The sequence below is a fragment of the Apium graveolens genome, chromosome 4 (genome assembly GCF_009905375.1).
Source record: "Apium graveolens cultivar Ventura chromosome 4, ASM990537v1, whole genome shotgun sequence".
NCBI lineage: Eukaryota > Viridiplantae > Streptophyta > Magnoliopsida > Apiales > Apiaceae > Apium > Apium graveolens.
Window position 1 is genome coordinate 110,611,641 of NC_133650.1, and position 24,918 is coordinate 110,636,558.

Below are 24,918 nucleotides of genomic sequence, written 5' to 3' on the forward strand. Positions count from 1 at the left end.
AGAGAAAGAGACCAAAGAAATTTTACAGGGATTTTTTGGAGCATTTGTTGTTGAAGCCACGTTTCTTTCTCCTGCTACTTTGTAAGTATCTTGATCTCTCGCCTTTCTCTTTTATTTCTTTTTCATTCATTTTTGCAGTGCATATAACCATTTTGTGCGGTTTTTGCTTCGCTCCTTTGTATTCCTTGTTCGAGTTTCACGACTGTCTTGTTTATTTGACCTTGAATCTCTGTAGTTTGTAGATTTTGCATAGCTTTTGCAATGGTTTTGTGCTTGATTTGTGTAAATAACATGGATTTTGGTAGTTTTGTATGCGAATAAGTGGGTGTTTAGTAGTGTAAAAAGTTGAAGGGCCCGGGGTGTGTTCTTGATATATGTTTTTGGTTGTATGTATATGCATATGCGGTAGATCTTATTTTTGGGGTAAGATATATACACGATTTGTTTCTAAACTTTTTCTGTTTTTTGTTTTGTTTTTGTTGTTGTTGGGTTCGGGTTTGGCATTAACTCCGGGGTGCGTTTATATAGATACACGTAGTTTATGCCGGTTACCCATTTTAAACGTACTGCTACCCTTAGGAGTCGATATCCTGAAAGGCCTAGAGGTTTAGGCGAACTTAACTCCTTCTACCTTTCATCTTCTTCTTCCAGTAGCTCTACAAAGATGCCTCCCCAGGTTGACCCACCCCAACAAGTCTTAGCCCAGACCCTCGTGTTAGGTCCCGGGGGTACCTTATCGAATCCGGATGGATCTTGGGAGGACGTAGATGAATATTTCGTCCAGTGCCGAGTGAACCCTAAGCCCCTGGGCTTTCATTACAGAGATTTATCCGAGGCGTATGGGGGCCCGGATGGTTTGGGAGGTAGGGAGCCTTATGATGAAGATGACATGAATAGGAAGTTTTTCACCGCCCCGGGGACCAGGTATGAGTGTGGGGTGGTTCATAAAGAGGTTCAGGAGAAATATACAGACGCTGAGGTAGATGGCTCCCTTAGACTCGCCTTTAACCTTGATGATACCTTCTAATGGAGATGGCCCGAGGAGCATAAAAGGATATATCACAGGCCGGAGGGGGGATGGGTCGGGATTCCATTAGAGCATCTACGGGGCATGCGCCTTGGATTGTATCAGTTCACCAAATCCCTATGTCGGGATGTTTATGGTATTCCTTTCACTGAGCTAGCCCCGAATTCGGTGAAATGGATAAGCTGGTTTTTAGCTTGCTGTCATGCCAAAAATTACCTCCCCACCTTCAAACTTTTCCATCATATTTTCAAAATTAAGAGATCCACTGCTCGGCCAATTTATGAGTTCATGTTTAGAATCGAGGACTGTGGGTATCCTTCTGATAAGATGGTTCTCCTGGTCAGCATGTTGACATCGCTTAAGGGATGACACCGGGAGTTCATTTTTGTCCAGGGTGGGGATTTGGAGTTCATGCCGCTCCATAAACTTGAAATTAAAACAGATAGGTTTCCGGTCCAGCGGCTCGGGCAAGCAGCACTCGCGATGGTTTATGCCTTCTGTGGGGCACTTGGGACGCAATGGACCCGGGACTATTTTACTAGCAATGAAAACATGCATGCTGCCGGATGTAAGTCCTTTGCCTTGGTGTTATTTTGTTGCTTTAGCTTTTATTGATTGTTTGTATCCGGGACTGATATTTTGTTGTCTCCTTTTCAGGTATTCCGAAGTTAATTCCCTATCCCCCGAATATGTCTGCCCAACTTAAAGATCTCTCGACCAAGCTGCGAAGGATTGGAGGGATGACGAGCTTAGACTCCGGGAAGAAGAAGGTTGGCGAGGGTTATGATGCGGCCTGGAAGGTGGCACCATCTCGTCCGGGGAGGACAACGATCGTGATCAACGAGCCCCAAGTTGAGGACGTGTAGCAAGGGGATGTGACAAGGGTCCCAGCACCCCAGAAGAGGAAGAGTGCTCCCACGGGTTCCGGGGAGAAAGGTGATGATCTATCCGAGGGTCCTGTTTCGAAGAAGGCTGTTGTTGACTTGGCCCCGGATACTCCGGAAATTTTGAAGGCCCTGCTTGCTAGTTTCACCCCGGAGACTCGCCGGAGGGAGCTGTTTGAGAACTATACTAGCACGGCGGAGAGGAAGAAGTACAGGAAGGATCCTCTCGACGACTTCCTGGTCGGGCTTCAGGAGGATATTACTGTTGTAAGCCTTTTTCTTACTTGCCCTGTTCTTATTTTCTTGTATTTTTGTTTTCTAATCGCGATTTATAATGTTTTCAGGCTAACTCCCGGGTTGCTGGACTGGTTTGCATAACCCGGAGCCTACAAGCGAAGGCTGATGCTGCCGAAGTTTACAAGACTGAATCCGAGAAGCTGTCCCGGGAGGTACAGGAGTTGAAGGAGGCAAGTGCAAGGGAGGTTGCTGCTCATAAGAGGCTTCTGTCCGGGAGATGAGGGCTGAAAATAAGAAGCTGAAGGATGATCTTGCCGCCCGGCCCACTCCCAAGGAGGTTCTGGCAGGGTTCCGGGGCACCCCCGCGTACTTCGAAGAGCTGAATGACAAAGCCCTGGAGAAGATCCAGATCTGCTGGAATGTCGCTTCTAAGTATCTTGTTGAAGAGCCTCAGGGTACAATCGATGTCTTCTTGGAGAAGTACATTGAAGAGGAGACTCGGCTAGAGCAGGAGAAAGAAGCCATCCAGGCAAGGGAGTCTGGTGCCGGAACCTCTAGCAATGTTCCTCCCTTTCCCGGATTTCCACTTGCTGAGCAGCCTCCCGTACCAGAAGGTGACCCGGAGCAGCCTCCTTCTCCTCCCGCCGATCCCGCAGTCAAAGTTTGAAAACTTTGCCATTTTTTGGCATGTAATTTCTATTTCCTTGTTTTTAGTTTAAGCCATTCCGAACTGAGCCCTTTGGCTTTTTTAACTTGTCTGTAATTTGAATGATTTCGATTTGCCCCCCGGGGTGTGTTTCCCTGGGGTAGTTTAATATGATTGTGCTTTTCTTTCTTTTCTTTCTTATTGACTCTTATATGTTAGGAAATTTTTGGAGTACACATGGGCTGTGTTTTTGCGGACCCCGGGGTGGGGTAAAAATATTTAACTTGTAGAAATTTTACAAGTACTCTTGGGTTGAGTTTTTATAGGACCCCGGGTAGGGGTAAATTTCCGTTTGATAGAAATTTTCAAAGTACACATGGGCTGTGTTTTTGCGGACCCCGGGGTGGGGTAAAAATATTTAACTTCTAGAAATTTTACAAGTACTCTTGGGTTGAGTTTTTATAGGACCCCGGGTAGGGGTAAATTTCCATTTGATAGAAATTTTTAAAGTACACATGGGCTGTGTTTTTGCGGACCCCGGGGTGGGGTAAAAATATTTAACTTGTAGAAATTTTACAAGTACTCTTGGGTTGAGTTTTTATAGGACCCCGGGTAGGGGTAAATTTCCATTTGATAGAAATTTTCAAAGTATACATGGGCTGTATTTTTAAATCTGATGGTAGATAAATAAGCAGCATAATGAAATTGATTCAAATTATGAAACGCTTAAAGTAGAGTTTTTCATTCATATCGAAAGCAAAAATTACATTCTGGGGCGAATGGGAATAATGTTTACATCTAAATATCATAGCATAAATGTAGAGGTGTTCCCAGAATGTGCACCTTTCTCTTACTGGTAGAATTTCCTTAGCCGGGTTCCGTGCCAGGTGTTAGGGACCTTGGTCCCGCTGAGGTCATTCAGCTTGTAAGTTCCCTTGATTATATAAGGGCCTTCCCAGTTCGGCTGCAGTTTCCCTTGATTAGTTGGGTCCGAGGCTTCAGTGTCCCGGAGCACTAGATCTCCCACCACATATTCCCTTATCCTGGCCTTCTTCGCAAAGTAAAGCTTTGTTTTTTCCTTGTAGCTTTCCATTTTTTCCACGGCCCGATCTCTTACTTCATCCAGGAGTTCGAGGTTGGTTCTGAGGCCTTCTATATTGGAGACCTCGTCAAAGTTGGTCACTCTATGTGAGGGGGATCCGGTTTCTACCGGTAACCGGGCCTCTGTACCGTAGGCAAGCTTGAATGGAGTCTCCCCGGTTCCCGTCCGGGAGGTAGTTCTGTATGACCATAAAACCTTCGGGAGTTCATTCGGCCAGTTCTTTTTAGAGTCTTTCGGTCTCTTTTCCAGACCTCGGAGTATGGTTCTGTTTGTGACCTCAACCTGTCCATTCCCTTATGGATAGGCCACAGATGCTTTTTTGTGCCTTATCCCGAGCTCTTTGAGATAGGCTTTAAAATCTGAACCCACGAACTGTGGCCCGTTGTCCAAGATTAAAACCATCGGGATCCCGAACCTCATTACAATCATGTCCACAAACTTGATGCAGTCTTGCTGGTTAATGGTTCTCATAGCCTTGGCCTCCGCCCACTTAGTTATATAATCTATTACTACCAGAACATAACGAAGATCCCCTTTTGCTCGAGGAAAAGGGCCCATGATGTCAATTCCCCAGACAGCAAATGGGATCCGGGAGAGAACGGACCCGGGGAGGCTTGAACCTTGTTTCGGTACGTTGCTGAACTTCTGGCACTTGCTGCATTTTTTCACATAGGAAACTGAATCAGCGTGGATTGTGGGCCAATAGTAGCCTTGTATGACCTTGTAGGTTAGAGCTTTAGCGGCTAGGTGATCCCCGCACATTCCCTCGTGCACCTCCCGGAGACAGTAATCCGCCTCATCTGAATCAACGCACTTTAAAGTTGGTGCAGAGAAGGTTCTCCGGTATAGCTGATTGTCTTCTAAAAAGAAGCGTGCAGCCTTATACTTAAGGTACCGGGCTTTGTTCTGGTCTTCCGAAAGGGTATCGTCCTTGAGATAGGCTATGTAAGGAGTCATCCAGTTTTCTGGGCTACTAACACATAATACCTCGGGCCGATCGGTGCTGGGGGCTCCGAGCTCCTTGAAGTAAACCGAGTTGCTTAAATCTGAAGTATTCTGGATGAGCTTGGATAGTTCGTCTGCTTTGGCATTTTCTTCTCTGTTTATCTGCAAGATGGTTGAGTCCGAGATGGTTTCCAGGATTGCTCTAACCATTTCCTGATACCGGGCCAATTTGGGATCTTTTGCGACATATTCACCATTGGTTTTCCTTACCACAATATGAGAATCACTATAAATTGTTAAATTCCTTACTCCAAGGGATTTGGCTAACCTGAGTCCGGAGATTAGAGCTTCATATTCAGCCTGGTTGTTTGTTGCTTTGAAGGCGAAGGTTATGGCCTGCTGGATTGTGAATCCGCCCGGGCTGGAGAGGATCAGGCCGGCTCCGGACCTTTCGGCTGTAGCCGAACCATCAACATATAATATCCAAGAATCCCGGTTGCTAGCCTTTTTTTCTTCTTCGGATCGGGGTTTAGGTGTCTCTGGGACTTCCGGAAAGGTGCATTCCATGACGAATTCGGCCAACGCCTGGGCTTTTATGGTTGCCCTCGGGATAAATTTGATATTGAACTGGCTCAACTCGATTGCCCAATTGACTAACCTCCCGGAGGCATCTGGCTTGTGGATGATTTTGCGAAGTGGTTGATTAGTGATTACCCTGATTTCCCGGCCTTGGAAGTATTTCCTTAGCTTCCTGCTCGAGTGCACAAGAGCCATTGCGAATTTTTCCAAGTTTGGGTACCGGGTTTCAACGTCTTTCAGGACTTGGCTTACATAGTACACCGGGGTCTCTGACCCATTTTCCTCCCGAATGAGTGCGGAAGATACCGCTCTTTCCTCGGCTGCAATGTAGAGATAAAGGGGTTCCCCGGGCTTTGCTTTTGACAAAATAGGCGGGTTCATCAGATGTCGCTTGACTTCCTCAAACATTGTTTGGCAATCCGGGGTCCAGTCGATCAGCTTTTTGTTCTGGGCTCCTTTTAACAGTTCGAAGAAAGGCAGGCATTTCTCTGCCAACTTTGGGATAAATCTTCGAAGTGCTGCTAGGCATCCTGCAAGCTTTTGAATGTCCTTCTGAGTTTGGGGGACCGTCATTTCCATTATAGCTTTGATCTTCTCCGGGTTGGCTTCTATTCCTCTTTCACTGACCAGAAAACCAAGAAACTTCCCGGAGGGAACCCCGAACGCGCATTTCTCTGGGTTCAGCTTCATGTTGTACTTCCTCAAGTTGTCGAAACACTCCCTAAGGTACTGGATGTGTTCTGGGATTGTGACCGACTTAGAGATCATATCATCAACATAAGATTCCATGTTCCTGCCCTGCTGATCTTTGAAGATGGTATTCATCATTTTCTGGTATGTTGCCCCGGCGTTGATTAACCCAAATGGCATCATAACAAAAGTGTAGACAGTCCGGTGTGTGATGAATGTCGTCTTCGTGATATCTGCCGGATTCATCTTGACCTGGTTGCATCCCGAGAAGGCTCCATGAAACTTAGCATTACATGGCTCGAGGTCGCGTCTATCAGCTGGTCAATATTGGGCAGGGGGTAAGAGTCTTTAGGACACGCCGAATTGAGGCTTGTATAATCCATGCACATTCGCCATTTTCCATTGGGTTTCTTGACCAGCACAACATTTGCCAGCCAATCCGGATACTTAATTTCACATATTCTGTCCGTTTTAACAACTTTTCGACTTCTTGGTCGATTGCATGTTGTCTTTCCGGGACAAAGTTCCTTCGTTTTTGCTTGATTGGTTTTTGCTTTGGATCTACGTCCAGGCTATTGTTATTTCTAGATAACTAACAATGAGATTTACAGAAGGGGGGTTGAATGTAAATCTCAAAACTTTTTCAAGTTTTGAGCAGTTTATAAAGACTGTGTGTTCAAGATGAACAAGTGTGTGAATTGCTTTAAGCTGATACAGACAGATATATATTCAAACACAAATGTAAAGAACACAATAAACCTTTAAAAACTTTTCTGGTGGATTTGTTGTTCCACCAGAGATGGTATTTCAGAAATTCTGTGATCTAAGAATTTGATCACAGCTGCATCCTAGTACAAACTAGATAATTTTTCTCTCAAGATTTTTCTAAACAGCTCTGGAAAAAATTCTTATCTAATTACTAGCTACTACTTGGTTTATATATTACCAAGTTTACAAGTGAAGGCAAGGATATATAAAATAATAAAGTAAGATCTCCACTTGTTTCTTCTCCAGTTCACTCCAGTACTTTGTTGACTTAATGTCTCTTTATACTAGAGTAGAACGGCTGCTTTTTCTGATTTTCCTGAAATTAGGCTGCCACATTTCAGTTATCTCTGTTCACCCACGTGCCTCTGTTTGTAGGTACAACTACCACTTATCAATGGTTAATCAACAGAACATCCGTTGAAGCTTTCATCCGTTGATGCACTCATCCGTTGAAGGATGTTATCCGTTGAAGCTTTAGAGACATCCGTTGAAGCTTAGCTTCTCATCCGTTGAAGGTCTTTAAGTCATCCGTTGATACCACTTCATTTATACAAAATTACAAGGCATGAAATATTTACAATTGGCCTTCCTATCTGCATATCTTCTAGTAGTCAACATGACTCATAGTTTCTCTCAACTTCTAAGAATTACATCTTAAATACAGAGACTGAAATATGCTACAACACTAGACTTATTTCTAAGTAAAGCTACACCATCAACGGATAGCCAAAGTGGTCTTATCCGTTGAGGCTACAGACACTGAATTTCTACTTAAGTGTTTTGTTAAACATATCATCAAACTAATGCACATATATTCCTAACAATCTCCCCCTATTTATGTCTATAAGAATTGTAGGCATAAATTCAGGGTTAACTTGATGATAACAAAACACTTAACAGATATATGAATTGAAACTAAGTAGAAATTTGAAAATGCTGCAAAAATGTATGTACTAGGAGGAAATTGAAGATTTACAGTATTTCCAAGGATACTCCTTTAGCCTGAGCAAATCATCTTTTTCTTCTTTGTTCCCTGGTTTTCTTTCCTAGCCCTTTGTCATTTTCCTCAATTTGGAGTTGGAGTTGTCTGAAGAATTCAGCTTCATCTTCAACACTGATATCCAACTTAGATTGCATTTCCTTGAGAGTTTCATTGCTGGCAATCTTGAGTTGGTCTTCAAGTCTGAAAAATCTTCTGACTCCTTTATCATCTCTAAATTCCATCAACCAATGAGGTGATTTGTGAATTGTAATTCCCCTTTCTTGAATGAGTAAAGTCCTGGGTAAAGCATTGGGCTCCCTCCAAGTTTTCCTTATATTGGCAATCTTGTTGAGAATTTCAGTCTTGGCAGTTCTGGTAAAGCCAGAATCCTTTTGTATAGCTGAAAAGACTCTAATCAAGGTAGAGTAGCCTTCATTCAGAATCCTGTGGAGAGGCCATGTTCTTTCCCCAGCTCCTTTGTATCTGAACACTAATCTCTCTGGTAGCTGTCTGTAAGCAGCTATTCCTCTTACATCCTCCAGCTCATCCAGATAGAGTTCAATGTCTGAAATTTCTTTTATGTCAAAGATGTGAACATAATCATCTTTAGAAATGGATGGCTTAGGCTTAGGCTTTTGTTTTTGAGTGAATTTCTTAGAGGTTATGGGAGGTGTAGATTTGGGTTTTCTTTTCTGTTTCTTTGGTAGTGGAAGAGTGGTTAGAAAGGTAGGCAATTTGATGGTGTCCCAATCAATAGGTTCCTCTTTTGGAATGATTGGTTCACCATGGATGTTTATAGTGGGATTAGCAACAAGAGGTTCAGGTATGGAAGATAGTGGTTTAGATATAGATTTGGTTACTTCAGTATTATCTTCACTCATTCTATGTGCCTTGGCCTTTCTTCTGTTTCCCTTCTGCCATTCCTCTCTTTCTTCCATACTCTCACCAAATATACTCCCAAAAACCTCATCTAGGTTTGCAATCTTGTCTTCACCCCTGACTTCAATTCCTTTCTCTTCTTCAATTTGACTTGACTTTAGCTGTTGTTCAAGCTTTGCTTGTGCTCTTTTGTCAGCCTTTAGTTGCTTGACTTCTTCCTTCTTGGCTATTGAGAATTTGGGATGTCCTTGCATCACACATATGCTCTTTCCCTCTCTAGAGATAATAGCCCTATTTCTCCTTACAGCCTCATCCATGGTCTCTTTGATATAAGCAATACTCCTACCTAAAAGCTTGTTCTCATCAGCTTTTGGAGGAGGAAAGTCCACTTCTTTTAAAGGATTCTTTGTAGAGTCCTTATTGGATCTTTTATTGGGCTTGAGAATTATAGCTTGTAGTTCTTTGGAAGAAGCTTCTCCATCCTTATGTCTCCCTACTGGCTTGAGCTCCATGTTGATTGGTTCAATCTTTGTGCTATATTTCACAGATGTTGATTTATCTTGTGTAGAGCCAAACAACAGTTGCAACCTTTCATCAATTCTCCTCCTTTGCTCTTTCACTTGAATTTCAGCTGCTGCTAGCTGAATCAAATCAATTCCATCAGGCTTTCCTTTGATTTGAATGATTGGAGAAGTAGTGATGGCAGGAACTAGCACTTTAGATATTTTGATTTTTGTAGATGGCTCTCCTTCCCCTTCCCTTTTACTCTCCCCCTTTTTGTTATCATCAAGGAGAGGGGTCAAGCCTTGTGCTTTTGCCAGCTGCATTAGGAGACTGGTTTGAGATTGTTGGTTGTGAAGAATGGTGGCCACAGAATCTTCAATAACTTGAACTCTGTCTTCCAACTTGGCCAGCCTTTTCTCAGTAACTGATTCCTTTTTCAATCTCAAAACCAAGTCCTGCAATGTACCATAGGGCATGACTGAATCCAATTTTTCAGAACTGTAGGATTTCAAGTCAGCAATATCCTTCCTGAGATCATCCATACTCAGATTCTGCTTTACTTGCTGCAACTTCATGAGATGCAGTGAGTCCAGGTGAGCTTGAAGGATAGCCTTGATACTTGCATGTGAAGTGTTCTGAATGGCCTGTTGAATAGTGTTGATTTGTTTGACAAAGGAGACATTGAATTCCCCTGATCTATACTCCTTTGTCAAAGCCCATTCAGGTAGATTTGGAATTGAACTAGGGCCTCCATCTCCCCCTAAGTTCATGCTTCCATCAAAAGAAACAGAGTCATCATCATCAGAATTTACTCCAAATTCCTCAGATGGCTCACCAGCTGTAGAAGGCATCTTGTTAATAGCAGCTTTATCCCTTTGAAGAGATTCTATTGTGTGTACTAGATGTAGTGTCTTTTCTGCCTCCTCATTGCCCTGAGCAGCCAACATTTGATAGGCTGACACAGGATGAGTAAAAGTGTCAGCATCCAAGGAAATGTTATCAATTACAGCTTTGTAATGTTGCTGAAATTGTCTTTCCTTTTCAGCATCATCCACAATCATTGACTCACTAGCAATGGCTGGTTCCACCCTTATATCTACTGTACCTGCCTTTCTATCTTTTTCTCTATTTTCTTGCATCAGGGGCTCCCCCTGGCTCACACAACTCACTCCCTCACCTTCACCTACTAAGGTGGTACTCCTCTCACTTACTTTTGCCATGCTGGAAGAAATAGCATGCATTTTTGAGCTCTCAATCTCTCCTTTTGCCTGGGAGCAACCCAGCCTCTCACTCAAATTTTCACACCCTTCCCTCAATCCTAAGAGTGATTGCACAGTATTCATGTCTTCTACACTTGGAATTGATTCAGTTATGTGTGGAGAGACTATCAACGGATGTGGAATATCCGTTGAAGGTGAAACTGATGTTATCAACGGATAACTGCTGTTAAGCTTATCCGTTGAAGAGCAACCACTTGTCAACGGATGAGTGATATCCGTTGAAGAAAGAAAAGAAGTTGAAATTGAAAGTGATATAACTGTTGAATCTGTGTAGATTGATTTGAGATGTGGTGACACAGATCCTTCAATTATATCTGAAAGAATTTGCGGGTGATCCAACAAATCATCTAAGAGATGATGATCACCTGTATTTGAGTGGGGCTCCTCCCTGAGTTGTAAAGAGGGAGAATCAGGAATTGATGGGAATAACATATCCACATCCAGAGATGGTGATGAAGTGTTTGGTGATTGATGTGTGATTATTGTGAGAGAATGGGGCTGTGACTCCACATTTATTGGAGCCACATCAAACTGAGTTTGAGAAGGCATAGATACAGATGGATGTATCTGTACAGTGTGTGCACCCTGTGTAGAAGATTGGGTTCTAGCCTTCTTTCTTCTAATAAAAGCTTTTGTTGGTGAGTGTTTGGCTTCAGTGTCCCTCCCTCGTTTGTTCTGTGTTCCTGGTTGGGAACTATTTTCAATAGTAACATCCTTTTGGGAGGATGCAACTAGGGATGTGCTAGATATCTTTTCAACCACCACAGCTTTTTGAGAAGCTGTGGTTTGGCTAGCTTGGGAAGCACTTAACTCTCCTTCCTTATCCTGGGGGTTTCTTTGATGTTCACCCCTCCCCTCACCACTCACAGCCTGTTCACTCCCCTCAAGGTTAATGGTTGGTGTTACAACTGTTGTCTTTTGAGAAACAACAGAGGTGGTTTTCTTTGTCTTTGATTTTGAAAGTTTAGTTTTGGTGACCTTGGTAGAAATCTGTTGGGGCATTGTCACAGATTTCATGGCCACACTAGAAGATAAAGAAATAGAGGGGTTGGAAGAAGTAGGAGTTGTAGAAGCAATTACCTCACCTACCTGAGGTGCATTCATGATTGGTAAATATACCAATGGCACATTGCTGTTGAGATCCATTCTCAATAAATCTGCAAGAACTCTTTTCTCTTGTGCCCAGCACTTGAGTTTATTATTCTCATTGATTATGACCAAACCTTCAGCAACATGGTTAGCCAATAACATAAAGAATCTAGCATAATAGATGTTATTAGGTCTATTAGCTTTGTTACCTAATCTAGTACCCAATTCTAGCATCACATAGTTGCTAAAGTTAAAATACCTATCAGAAACAAGCATATAGAGCATATTAACAAGAGATGAAGTTATGGCATCAAAATTACTAATTTTCCCAGAGAAAACCTTTATAAAGGCATCCCCAAGAAAACTCCATTCTTTCCTAAGGCCTTTTCTTCTAATACTCCCTAAACTAGCAGAGTTAAGAGAATAACCTATGGAATCTAACATGCTGGATACATCATTATCAGTGTGTGGTGTCATAGCATTGTTCTCAGGTAATTTAAAATATGCTTGTAAATCATCACAGTTAATACAGTGATTTTTACCTTTGAGAGTGAAGGAGATAGTCATATCTATGGAGTTGAACTCAGCAGTTGTCCTAATCTCCTCAACTACTTCACAGTAAATCGTTGGGGCTTCCAGCATTGCATAGCTAAGTTTACAGTTTTTGATGAAGTCCATCATTTTGTGATAGTCTGAATGGGCTTCATTCTTCTCTACCAAAGCTATGAAATTGTTCTTCTCATAGATGAACCCAGATTGAGACATAATTTTCACGACTGGTGCCATTGTTGTGAGTAGAAATTGCAGAGAATAACTTGAAGGTTTTGCAGAGAGAAAATGGTAAATGCTTGAAATTTTAAGAAAGCGTAAAGTAAAAATGAAAAATCAGAAGGGCTTATATGCTTTAAAAAAAAATTAGTAAAAGATTAATCAATAAGTATATGTTAGTGAATTTCAGCCGTTTAAGAATAAACTGTAAGTATTCTAACAACTACCTTTAAAACCAATACATACAGATGTATGTATGAGTATCAACGGTTAAGAAAATAGAATCAACGGCTGTGAAACACCTGAATCGACTGATGTGACATTTCAACGGATAAGGCAAATTGTCATCCGTTAAAAGGTACTTCAGTTTTATCCGTTGACGGATAAAAATTCCAGAAATGTATTTGTCTTTCAACGGATAATGAATATCCGTTGATAGAGCAATTTTGACTTTCAACGGATAGGAAACATCCGTTGATGGAATAAACTTTGTTAAAAGTCAAATTTGTTCTAGCAACTAATATATTTCAGGCTTCAAATCAAATTGCAATAAGGACATGAATTTTAAGAGTAATTAAGCATACCTAGCTCACTTACTAATCTTGTGAATGTTGATTCATCAAGTGGCTTGGTAAATATGTCTGCAATTTGTTGTTCACTTGGAACAAAATGTAGTTCCACTGTACCATTCATGACATGCTCCCTAATGAAGTGGTACTTTATATCAATGTGCTTGGTTCTTGAGTGCTGTACAGGATTCTCTGTTATGGCTATGGCACTTGTGTTGTCATAAAAGATAGGAATTCTATCAACATGAAGTCCATAGTCAAGGAGTTAATTTCTCATCCATAACACTTGAGAGCAGCAACTTCCAGCAGCAATGTATTCAGCCTCAGCTGTAGAAGTAGAGACTGAATTTTGCTTTTTGCTAAACCATGATACAAGCTTGTTTCCCAGGAATTGGCAGGAGCCTGTTGTACTTTTCCTGTCTATTTTGCAACCTGCATAGTCTGCATCTGAATAACCAATTAGATCAAAGCCAGATTCTCTAGGATACCAAATACCTAAATTTGGTGTACCCTTGAGATATCTGAAAATCCTTTTGATAGCTATTAAGTGAGACTCCCTAGGATCAGCTTGAAATCTAGCACACAGACATGTAGCAAACATTATATCTGGTCTGCTAGCAGTTAAATATAAAAGTGAACCAACCATGCCTCTATAACTTGTAATGTCCACAGACCTTTCAGTCTTATTTAATTCAAGTTTGGTGGCAGTGGCCATGGGAGTTTTTGCAGATGAACATTCCATTAAGTCAAACTTCTTTAAAAGATCATGAATATATTTAGTTTGACTAATGAAAATTCCATTACTAACTTGTTTAACTTGTAAACCAAGAAAATAGGTTAGTTCTCCCATAAGGCTCATTTCATAATTACTTTACATTAGCTTAGCAAACTTTTTACAAAGTTTATCATCTTTAGAACCAAATATTATGTCGTCTACATAAATTTGAACAAGTATACTAGAGCCATTAACATTCCTAAAGAAGAGAGTTTTATCAACAGTACCTCTAGTGAAGTGATTCTCCAAAAGAAATTTTGATAAGGTTTCATACCAGGCTCTAGGTGCTTGCTTCAGTCCATAGAGTGCTTTCAACAGATAATATACATAGTCTGGAAAATTTGGATCTTCAAATCCTGGAGGTTGACTTACATAGACTTCTTCCTCTAATTTCCCATTTACAAATGCACTCTTGACATCCATTTGATAGACTTTGAAATTGGCATGAGCTGCATAGGCTAGAAAAATTCTGATGGCTTCAAGTCTTGCAACAGGAGCATATGTCTCATCAAAATCTATTCCCTCTTGCTGAGAATAGCCTTTAGCAACCAATCTGGCTTTATTCCTTATGATAATGCCATTTTCATCCATCTTGTTTCTGAATACCCATTTTGTGTCAATAGGACTCTTGTTCTTTGGTTTGGGTACCAGCTTCCAAACTTGGTTTCTCTCAAATTGGTTTAGCTCTTCCTGCATAGCTAATATCCAATCTGGATCCAATAAGGCTTCTTCCACTTTCTTAGGTTCCTCCTAAGATAGAAAACTACTATACAGACATTCATCTTGAGTAGCTCTTCTTGTTTGCACTTTAGATGATGCATCACCAATGATCAGTTCAAAGGGATGATTCTTGGTCCATTTCCTTTGAAGTGGAAGATGTGCTTTAGATGAGGTGGCCTCAGTATTGTCATGATGTGAGACAGAGTGTTGACTAGTTGAAACTCCCCCTGAGTTGTTGGTCCTTTGCAGGGAACTTGGAGTTCTATCAACTGATGATGTAAATCGATTATCCGTTGATAAACTATGATCAACGGATGCTTCATTTAGTACTTCAACGGATGATACATCATGTCTTTCAACGGATACTGCATTGCCTCTATCAACGGATGCAGAATTCTGACTTTCAACGGATGCAGTATTTTGTGCATTATCCAAGGGCATGTTTTGAATCCCTTTTGAAGTGTTATCTCCATCAGTCTCCTCTTCACTATCACCACAATATATCTCAATGTTGTCAAATTTGAGTCTCTCATATTGTCCCTCATCTGTTAGTCCATCAATCTTTTTATCATCAAACACAACATGCACAGATTCCATAACAATGTTGGTTCTTAGATTGTAGACCCTATAAGATTTTCCAGCTGAATAACCAACAAATATCCCTTCATCAGCCTTTGCATCAAACTTCCCTTTATGGTCAGATTGATTCCTTAGTATAAAGCATTTACATCCAAAGACATGAAGAAAGTTTAGAGTTGGTTTTCTTCTCTTGAACAACTGATAAGGAGTCATGCCTTTAGCTTGATTGATCAAAGAGATATTTTGAGTGAAACAGGCACAATTAACAGCTTCAGCCCAGAAATATGTTGGTAACTTTGATTCTTCAAGCATTGTTCTGGCAGCCTCAATTAAAGATCTGTTCTTTCTTTCAACTACCCCATTTTGCTGAGGTGTTCTTGGAGCTGAGAACTCATGCATGATTCCATTTTCTTCACAGAACAGCCTCATTGATAAATTCTTGAACTCAGTTCCATTGTCACTCCTGATATTCCTAACCTTCAGGTCAGGATGATTATTGACTTGCCTGATGTGATTGATAATGATTTTACTTGCTTCATTCTTTGATCCAAGAAAATAGACCCATGAAAACTTTGAGAAATCATCTACAATCACTAAGCAATATCTTTTTCTAGCAATTGACAATACATTGACTGGTCCAAACAAATCCATATGTAGCAGCTGTAATGGTTCATCAATTGTTGTTTCAAGCTTCTTTTTGAATGATGCTTTCCTTTGTTTGCCTTTCTGACAAGCATCACACAAACCATCCCTTGAGAATTCAACAAGAGGAATTCCTCTTACTAGGTCCTTTTTGACTAGATCATTCATTGTCTTGAAATTCAAATGGGATAGCTTCTTGTGCCATAGCCAACTCTCAACTGAACTTGCTTTGCTGAAGAGACAAGTAATAGATTCTGCATTTGCAGAGTTGAAGTCAGCTAAGTACACATTTCCTTTTCTAACTCCAGTTAGAACCACTTTGTTGTCTTTCTTACTAGTGACAACACAGGCTTCAGAATTGAAGGAAACTGTATTCCCTTTATCACATAGTTGACTGATGCTCAGTAAGTTATGTTTGAGACCATCAACTAATGCAACTTCATCAATGATGACATTCCTTGTTGAAATCAAGCCATATCCCATAGTAAACCCTTTGCTGTCATCTCCAAAGGTTATGCTAGGGCCAGCTCTTTCCTTAAACTCTGTGAGCAGGGAGAAATCTCCTGTCATGTGTCTTGAACAGCCACTGTCCAAGTACCATAGATTTCTTCTATTTCCCTGCACACCATAAAATCAATCAATTTGATTTTGGTACCCAAGTTTCCTTGGGTCCATTCTTGTTAGCCTTTCTCCTAGACTTCATTCCTCCTGCATCTCTAGACTTAGGTAACTTTGAGTCAACCTTGGTCTTGGATGTAGTTGGTTGAGGTGTAGGGTTAGTCACAGAATCATTTAGCACATTTGGAATATGATAAGGCATGGATTGTGCATACATGTTATTCCACATAGGCATATTGTATGGCATTTGAGGCATACTAAATGCAGCAAGATAAGGATTGTTAAAATATGGCATGTTTGCAAAATGTGCATAAGGATTCTGTTGAGACATAGTAGGCACAGCATGTAGAGATGATGCAGACATGTTAGGCATGGAAGAGGGTACAGTTATGGGGGTTTTCTTAATAGATTTGCAATTAGCAGATAGATGATTAACACTACTACAATGCACACAGCTTTTTCTAGGAGCATACCTATCAGGTGTGTAATTGTTATGTTTGTTAACACCTACCTTCCCATTTCTATTAGATTTTCTTTTAGTTTCCTTTTTATCCTCAACCATCTTGAGCCTATTATTTAACTGTTCTAAAGTCATGTGCCCTATATTCACCTTACTGACATCTTTGGATGTGCTTGCTTCTTCTTTAACAAAGTTCTTAGAAGTTGAACCAAACTTTTTGTTGAGTTTCTTTAGATTTTCACTAATAGAAACATCTGCCTGTTTTAATTGAGGAACCTTCAACGGATGCTCATTTTCTTCCTTCAACGGATAACCTTCATCATCCGTTGATTCCACATCCGTTGACAGCCCATCAATTAATTCCAGTTTCTTTTTGTTTTTATCCCAGGCAGTTTCACAGAATGATTCAATTCCTTGGACCTTGGCAATTTGAGCACTAACATCCCTAGATGTTTTCCAGGCTTTAATCACCTCTTGCTCTCTCTTTAATTGATTAGAAAGTATTTCTACTTTCTTAATAGATTCAGCTAGTTCATTCTCAACAGATATACAATGCAGCTTGGTTTTCTCTAGGTCAATCAACTTATCTTCTAACATAGCATTTCTATTACTTAAAAACAGATTGTTCTCTTTAATCCTACTATTTTCTTTAGCAAGAGATTTAAGAGACACATGCAAATGATACAATTCAGTAGACATGTCATTAAAAGCATCATTGCACTCTTCTTTAGTAAGTTGTGTTACATCAGTAGTGATTACCTGAGTTGTTACCTGATTGCTTGATGAACTAACTTCATTTTCCTCAGAATCAGCCATGAGAGCTAGGTTGACATACTCCACATCTTCATTCTCTTCCTCTCCATCAGCTGCCTAATCTTTTTCTTGAGTAATGAAAGCCCTTTCCTTTTGCTTGAGCAGATCAAAATATTTCTTCTTGTAATCTACTTGGTCAAATTTCTTCTTTTCAGAAGTTGGCTTTCTGCACTCACTTGCAAAGTGTCCACTTATACCACAATTGAAACACTTGAACTTTGATTTGTCCACCATGTTCTTATGAGGTTTAGTGGCTCTAGTGTTTTTCTTAAACTTCATCTTTGCAAATCTCCTGGACAGAAATGCAAGATGCTCATCAACACTATCAGAGTCATCTTAACTGGAGTTGTCTTCATTCTCAGTAACTTGCTCTTTTCCTTTGCTTGATTCCTGATATCTTGTACCATCTTTGGAGTTTGATGTAGATCTCACAGTTTCTCGTCTGCATTCCCTCTCATTTTCAGCTACCAATACAACTGAACTTCCTTTCTTTCTCCCCTTCTCCAATACCTCATCCTGTTCCAACTCTAGTTCATAAGTCTTCAAGATTCCATATAATCTTTCAAGAGTGAAGTCCTTATAATCCTGAGAGTTTCTTAAGGAGACAGTCATGGGTTTCCATTCCTTTGGCAAGGATCTTAAGAATTTAAGATTTGAATCCTTCACCTGGTACACTCTACCATACAGCTTCAATCCATTCAACAGCTTTTGGAATCTGTTAAATGTGTCATTTAAAGATTCATTTTCTTCAAAATGAAAATACTCATACTGTTGAATGAGAAGCTGCATCTTGTTCTCTTTTACTTGTTCTGTACCTTCACACAGCAGCTGAACTGTGTCCCAAACCTCTTTGGCAGTTGAGCAATTTATCACATTATCAAATATATCCTTGTCAAGACCATTAAACAAAATGTTCATAGCCTTCTTATCCTTGTGGACTTCTTCTGTGTCTTCCATTGTCCATTCTGCTCTAGGTTTTGGAATGGATTGACCAACAGCAATTGTGGCCGTAGCAACTGTGGCTACTTTGTGGGGAATGTGAGGACCATTCTCAATACAGTTTACATAACCTTCATCTTGGGAGAGTAGATGAAGGTGCATTTTCACCTTCCAGTGGTGATAACTGTCTTTGTCAAGAACTGGGATTTTTACTCCAATATCCTTCTTACTCATCTTTGTTAGATTCCAAGATCTTTAAACTCTTTGTTTGTCAAGAGCCTGCTCTGATACCAATTGTTATTTCTAGAGAACTAACAATGAGATTTACAGAAGGGGGGTTGAATGTAAATCTCAAAACTTTTTCAAGTTTTGAGCAGTTTATAAAGACTGTGTGTTCAAGATGAACAAGTGTGTAAATTGCTTTAAGCTGATACAGACAGATATATATTCAAACACAAATGTAAAGAACACAATAAACCTTTAAAAACTTTTCTGGTGGATTTGTTGTTCCACCAGAGATGGTATTTCAGAAATTCTGTGATCTAAGAATTTGATCACAGCTGCATCCTAGTACAAACTAGATAATTTTTCTCTCAAGATTTTTCTAAACAGCTCTGGAAAAAATTCTTATCTAATTACTAGCTACTACTTGGTTTATATATTACCAAGTTTACAAGTGAAGGCAAGGATATATAAAATAATAAAGTAAGATCTCCACTTGTTTCTTCTCCAGTTCACTCCAGTACTTTGTTGACTTAATGTCTCTTTATACTAGAGTAGAACGGCTGCTTTTTCTGATTTTCCTGAAATTAGGCTGCCACATTTCAGTTATCTCTGTTCACCCACGTGCCTCTGTTTGTAGGTACAACTACCACTTATCAACGGTTAATCAACAGAACATCCGTTGAAGCTTTCATCCGTTGATGCACTCATCCGTTGAAGGATGTTATCCGTTGAAGCTTTAGAGACATCCGTTGAAGCTTAGCTTCTCATCCGTTGAAGGTCTTTAAGTCATCCGTTGATACCACTTCATTTATACAAAATTACAAGGCATGAAATATTTACAATTGGCCTTCCTATCTGCATATCTTCTAGTAGTCAACATGACTCATAGTTTCTCTCAACTTCTAAGAATTACATCTTAAATACAGAGACTGAAATATGCTACAACACTAGACTTATTTCTAAGTAAAGCTACACCATCAACGGATAGCCAAAGTGGTCTTATCCGTTGAGGCTACAGACACTGAATTTCTACTTAAGTGTTTTGTTAAACATATCATCAAACTAATGCACATATATTCCTAACAGCTATGCATGGCTATTGATTCATCAATCCCCGGCATATCTTCTGGGGCCTAAGCGAATACGTCAGCGTATTCCTTTAGTAGATCGATGAGCTCCTTCTGGAATGTGGTTTACAGGCCTTTGCCAATCTTGATTTTCCGGGTGGGGTTCCCGGGTTCCAAATCTACCTCGATTGTCTGTTGGGCAGGTTCTACCTTCATCTTCTCCTTGCTCTCTACAAATTTCTGAATCCGGGCATCAGCGTTGGTTACGCCATATTCGGAGTCTTCAATCATATTCACATCCAAACGGGCCCTTTACTAAGGTGCTCTCGATGCTTCTTTCTGCTTTGTCCCTTGGGTAGGGACATTATCTTCTTCCGGTTTTCCGATTCCGTTTCTGCCATGACAAGTGCTTGACCATAGCATCTACCTGCCATTTCCCTGTCTCCTTTCAATTCTCCAACGCCTCCCGAGGTGGGGAATTTGAGTTTCAAGTGAATAGTTAAGGGGATCGCCCTGAGCTTGGTGATAGTGGGCCTTCCAAGGATCATGTTGTGTGAGGAGGCTGCGCTTATCACATAGAATTTCATCATATGAGAGACCTGCCGGGGTGCGGTTCCAAAGATAATGGGGAGATAAATGATGCCCCAGATTGGAATCATCGTGTTCCCAAATCCGTACAAGGGATCTTCAAGACAGGGGTCCATTCGGAGGTGGCCGAGCTCCATTCTGTTAAGTGTGTGCTCGAATACAATATTAGCAGAGGAACTATTGTCAACTAAAATTATTTTTACCTCGTTATTTGCGACGTTAAGGGTCACCACCAATGCCAAATTGTGGTCCGGATCGAGCCCCTCATAATCGGAGTAAGATAAGTAGATCGGCTCGTCATCCAGACTCTAGATCATCATCACATCATTCTCCTGGTCCGGGCTCCGGGGTGGAGAGGATGTGCCTCCGAAAATAACATTCACCACGTTTTTGCCTCTTCCCGGGGCTCTGTCTTTGTCATTTGACCCCCTTTGAAGATACTGTTTATCCTTTCTTGATCTGGTCTTCTATGAACATCTTGAGGGAGAAACAGTTTTCAGTGGTATGGCCATGATCCTCGTGATAGCCACAATGCTTGTCCCGGACCTTATTTTCGGGAGGCGCCAACAAGGGTTTTGGCGGATAGTAAAATGGCTTGCCCTTGACTTCGCGCAAAATGTCGGCCCGGGGCTTGTTGAGTGGTGTCCACTCCGGTTCCGGCTTGGGTTCCTTCTTGGTCTTGGGTTTCCTTTCATTCTTTCTTGGGTCGGGGTATGTGTCCCGGGGTGGGGTTCCCCGAGACTGCTGGATGTAGTTGGCTTGCCTGTCAAGCTTGTATCTTTTGTCTCTCCGGGACGACGAGCGTTGCTCCGGAGACTCATCATCATCATGTATTCTTCTATTCATCTTCATTGATTTGAGGAAATCGTTTTCCTTTATGAACTTTGATACCAATGCGTATACCGACGCTAGGCTCTGGGCCTCCCTATGAATCAAGTCTTTAACATAGCCTTCACAAGATATCGGGTGCAAGTTTCTTCGAAAAATGTTCACTACCTCCTTTTCTTCTAAGTTGGAGAGTTGGTTAACTGCTTCCTGGAATCTTTTGATGAATTATGGAAGGGACTCCTTGCTTCTTTGTTGGATTGTTTCTAGATGACACATCTGCAACTCGTTCATCCGGTTGACCCTGAATCTTTTAAAAAATATCTCGCGGAAGTCTTTCCAGGAGTCCACACTCCGGGACGGAATGCGGCTGAACCATTTCTGAGCACCCCGCTTCAACATTGATGCGAAGAATCGGCATCTAGTCAGGTCGCTGTAATCATAAATATTAGATATTTGCTAGAAATAGTTCAGATGCTCCTCGAGGTCGGCTAGTCCATCAAAAGAGTCAAAATTGAAGTGCTTCAGCCCTGATTCTCTGGTGGTGGATTCCAGTTTCTTCGTGAACGGGGTGGCTGCCGCTCCTACTTCCATGTCGTCTTCCACTTTTCTTTTAAGGTCCCGAAGGACCCGGGCCATTTGTTCTTGCTTGAATTCCTTCTCTGGCTCCGAGTCTGAAGAAACATGAATTCGGTGTGCCTTTCTCTTTAGCTTGGCCTCTTCTTCCAGACTCTCCTTTCTATAGCTTCCTGGGCTTTAGCCTCTTCTTCTTTCCGGATTCTCTCACGGAGGGCAGCTCTTTTTATTTCATCTCTGACATCCTCTGGTGGCTTCTTTAAATTCTTTGCAATCCGGTCGAAGACGGATCCCCGAGATTCTCCGGACCGTTCACCGGACCGTTCTCGCTGATCCCCTGGGCGGGTATCAGGTTCGGCGTCATGCTTTTCCTTCCACAGGTCCACTACCGCCTGTATCTATTCCGGGGTCATGCTTCCCCATGGGTTGGTGGGGGCCCCAGTGTGCTTGTGGGCAGTTTTTTCAATAACTATTCTCTGGTCTCTTGGTTGGAGATTTTGAGAGGGAGTCTGGGTTATGGGGAGCCCTTCGTCCAGATCTTCCATGTCTCCATCCCTGGGTTGGGGAGGAGGCGGAAGGAAAGAGGCAGAAACGGCCGCTTTGCTCTTTCTCGTAGTCATGGTTATTCAATAGTACTACAAACTCAAAGTAATAAAATTCGTAAGAAACAGATCTAAGAGATTGGTAGTGGCGTTCTTACTGGGGATGGTATTCCAAGCTTCTGGGTGGTGCAGGAGTTACGGATATGAACACCACTGGGCGGAGGTTCGGCCCCTCCTTCTAGCGTCAATGATAATCCCAAATCACCCCGGGGCCTTCTCCTTGTTGGGCCCGGACTCAAACTCCTTTTGAATGGAAAATGCGGCGGCGTGCGGTGTAGCTGTAGGGTGGGAACCTACAAAACAGAACCGGAGGGGGGTGGCGTCCCCGCGGCACCTCCGGCGTGAGAATGAGAAAGGGTTTTAAGGAGAAGAAGGGCAAAACGAGGATTATGCCAACATATTTATGGAGTGTACGTGTGTGTATGTAAGTATAGGTGAGAGAGAGAGTATGTGAGATTGTAACCTGTAACCTTCCTTCTGTTCTCCCTTTTATAGGCCTCCTACTAGGGTTTAGGGGTTTGTACCTTTTAATCTGGACCGTAGGTTAGCCTTTTGGACTGTAGGGCATCTGGACGCCTGGGATGCGTCAGAGTACTGATAGATCCGGACCGTAGGAACGTTCTGGATCCCGGGTACCTGGACGGTGGTGATGTTGCCACGTGTTATGGGCCCTTCCAGGTTAGAGCTGAGTACTTCCTGGGCTGTTGCTATTGGACCCTGGGCCCCTACTATTGGGTCTGTGTTATTATAGGCTATCAGATCCTATTGGGGTCTTCCTCTAATATCTTAAGGTTTTAGATGAGCTGGTTACTCAACATGGTATCAGAGCTTAGACTGGCGGCTTAGGCTGGCGGGAGAACTAAGGTTCGATTCCCAGCCACCCCCAACATTCTCACAATTTATTGTGCACACTAAAGACAATTTATACCCCAAAGATGGGCGCCGGTGTTCCACTATTCGACCCATAAATGGGCTTTCGAGTGAAGGAGAGTGTTAAATATATGATTCTATTGGTCTTCCTCTAACAAAAATAAAAGATAAAAACTTCAAAGTTCAGGTTACTTGAATTCTTGAAATAAGTGGGAAAATCGGGCAAACAAAGGTATTGACACAAGAATCGAGGGAATGACAGTAGTAATGGGCCAAGGCTCGCCTGGCTGGGTTGGGCGTGAAAGGAAATGACGAGAGGACGTCGACTAGACATATTGCTACAGTTATACCTACACATTCCCACAGCATTATGAGTAGTTACAGTATATGTATGTTTTCTACTGTAAATAATAATGGAATGAGTAAAAAGTACAGACTGAGATGCTCAATTATTAAGCTCTCCAGTATTGTGACGACTCATTTGCCCGTGCTGCAGCGGCACCAGACGAACAAGCGGGTTTATAATTTAAATGTCGGAGTCATTTTAGTGTCTATGTTGCTGCTCCGCGTGGCACGCGCGTTATCAAATCAATTCATTTTGTTCAGAAAAAATGAACTAGTGTCTACTGTTGTACCTTCATATATATTCTGTGCTGATACTTACTTCTATATGTAAAATTCATGGCAAGTAAAATGAGTCCAGCCAAGCTTTCTTATCTCTTACTATCACTTTCAGTTTCAGCCTTAAGGTTTGTGGCCCTTGTAAAATTACTACTGTATATCCATTCATATTTCTGTTTCAACTTTATCTTTCTGATACCTCTTTGTGTCCCTCATCTTTTGCCATCACCACTCACTTTGATTGACAGCAGCAACTTTAATGCACAACCTCCATGCATCTCCATGCCGGATCCAATTCAAACACTCTTATAATATTTAACCTAATTCACTGTGGAATAGCTTACAAGTCCCTATGCACCCAGGTCATAAAATTTCTGAAATTTAATAATTAAATAAGACGTTTATGACCTGAAATTGGTTTATTATGTAACAAATTACTAATAGAATCCAAGTCACGTAGTAAAACAGGCCAACAACGAGTTGTGCATTTAGTCGGAGTACTATTAGCTACGAAATCTTGACATTGAACTGACAAGGAACAATTTGTAGATCATTTCCAGAGATTATTTAACATTATTTCGAAAAATGCATGAAGTGATTGAGAGGTCAATCCTGCAATTATAATTCCTATATTGAAATCGACAAATGGTGTTACATATACAAAACATGAAGGACCCCCTCTTTCTCAATCACGACCCTACTTGGATATTCTCTTACAACAACTCCTGTGTTTGTAAATATGGTAATTGTCAGCATTAGTTATATAGTTATCTATATGCAATTATTCTCTCCAAGAGAAAACAGTCAGTTAGTTTGTATTTACACACTTCCTTCCTTGTCCATACTTCTTAGCTAGGAATTAATCATTCTTCGAATTTGGATTATATGCTAATACAGTGCTAGCTCTCACGACTTACTATTACGTTGACATATCTTTTACCTGCAACTTGATTAATAACATGTATATTTATATGAGAGCAGGTAATCAATGGGTTTTTTTTTCTTTTGGGTCTTAGAAACCATTAAAACATAAATCTACACACGTATTC

At 41.3% G+C, this 24,918-nt stretch overlaps 1 protein-coding gene across 1 annotated transcript; it reads right to left on the reverse strand.

Moving 5' to 3' along the window:
- Positions 1-4,190: 4,190 nt before the first annotated feature.
- Positions 4,191-6,356, reverse strand: LOC141718858 (uncharacterized). The gene has a single exon (XM_074521234.1). The coding sequence runs from the start codon at positions 6,354-6,356 to the stop codon at positions 4,191-4,193; it is 2,166 nt and encodes a 721-aa protein (XP_074377335.1).
- Between the last annotated feature and the right edge of the window lie 18,562 nt (positions 6,357-24,918).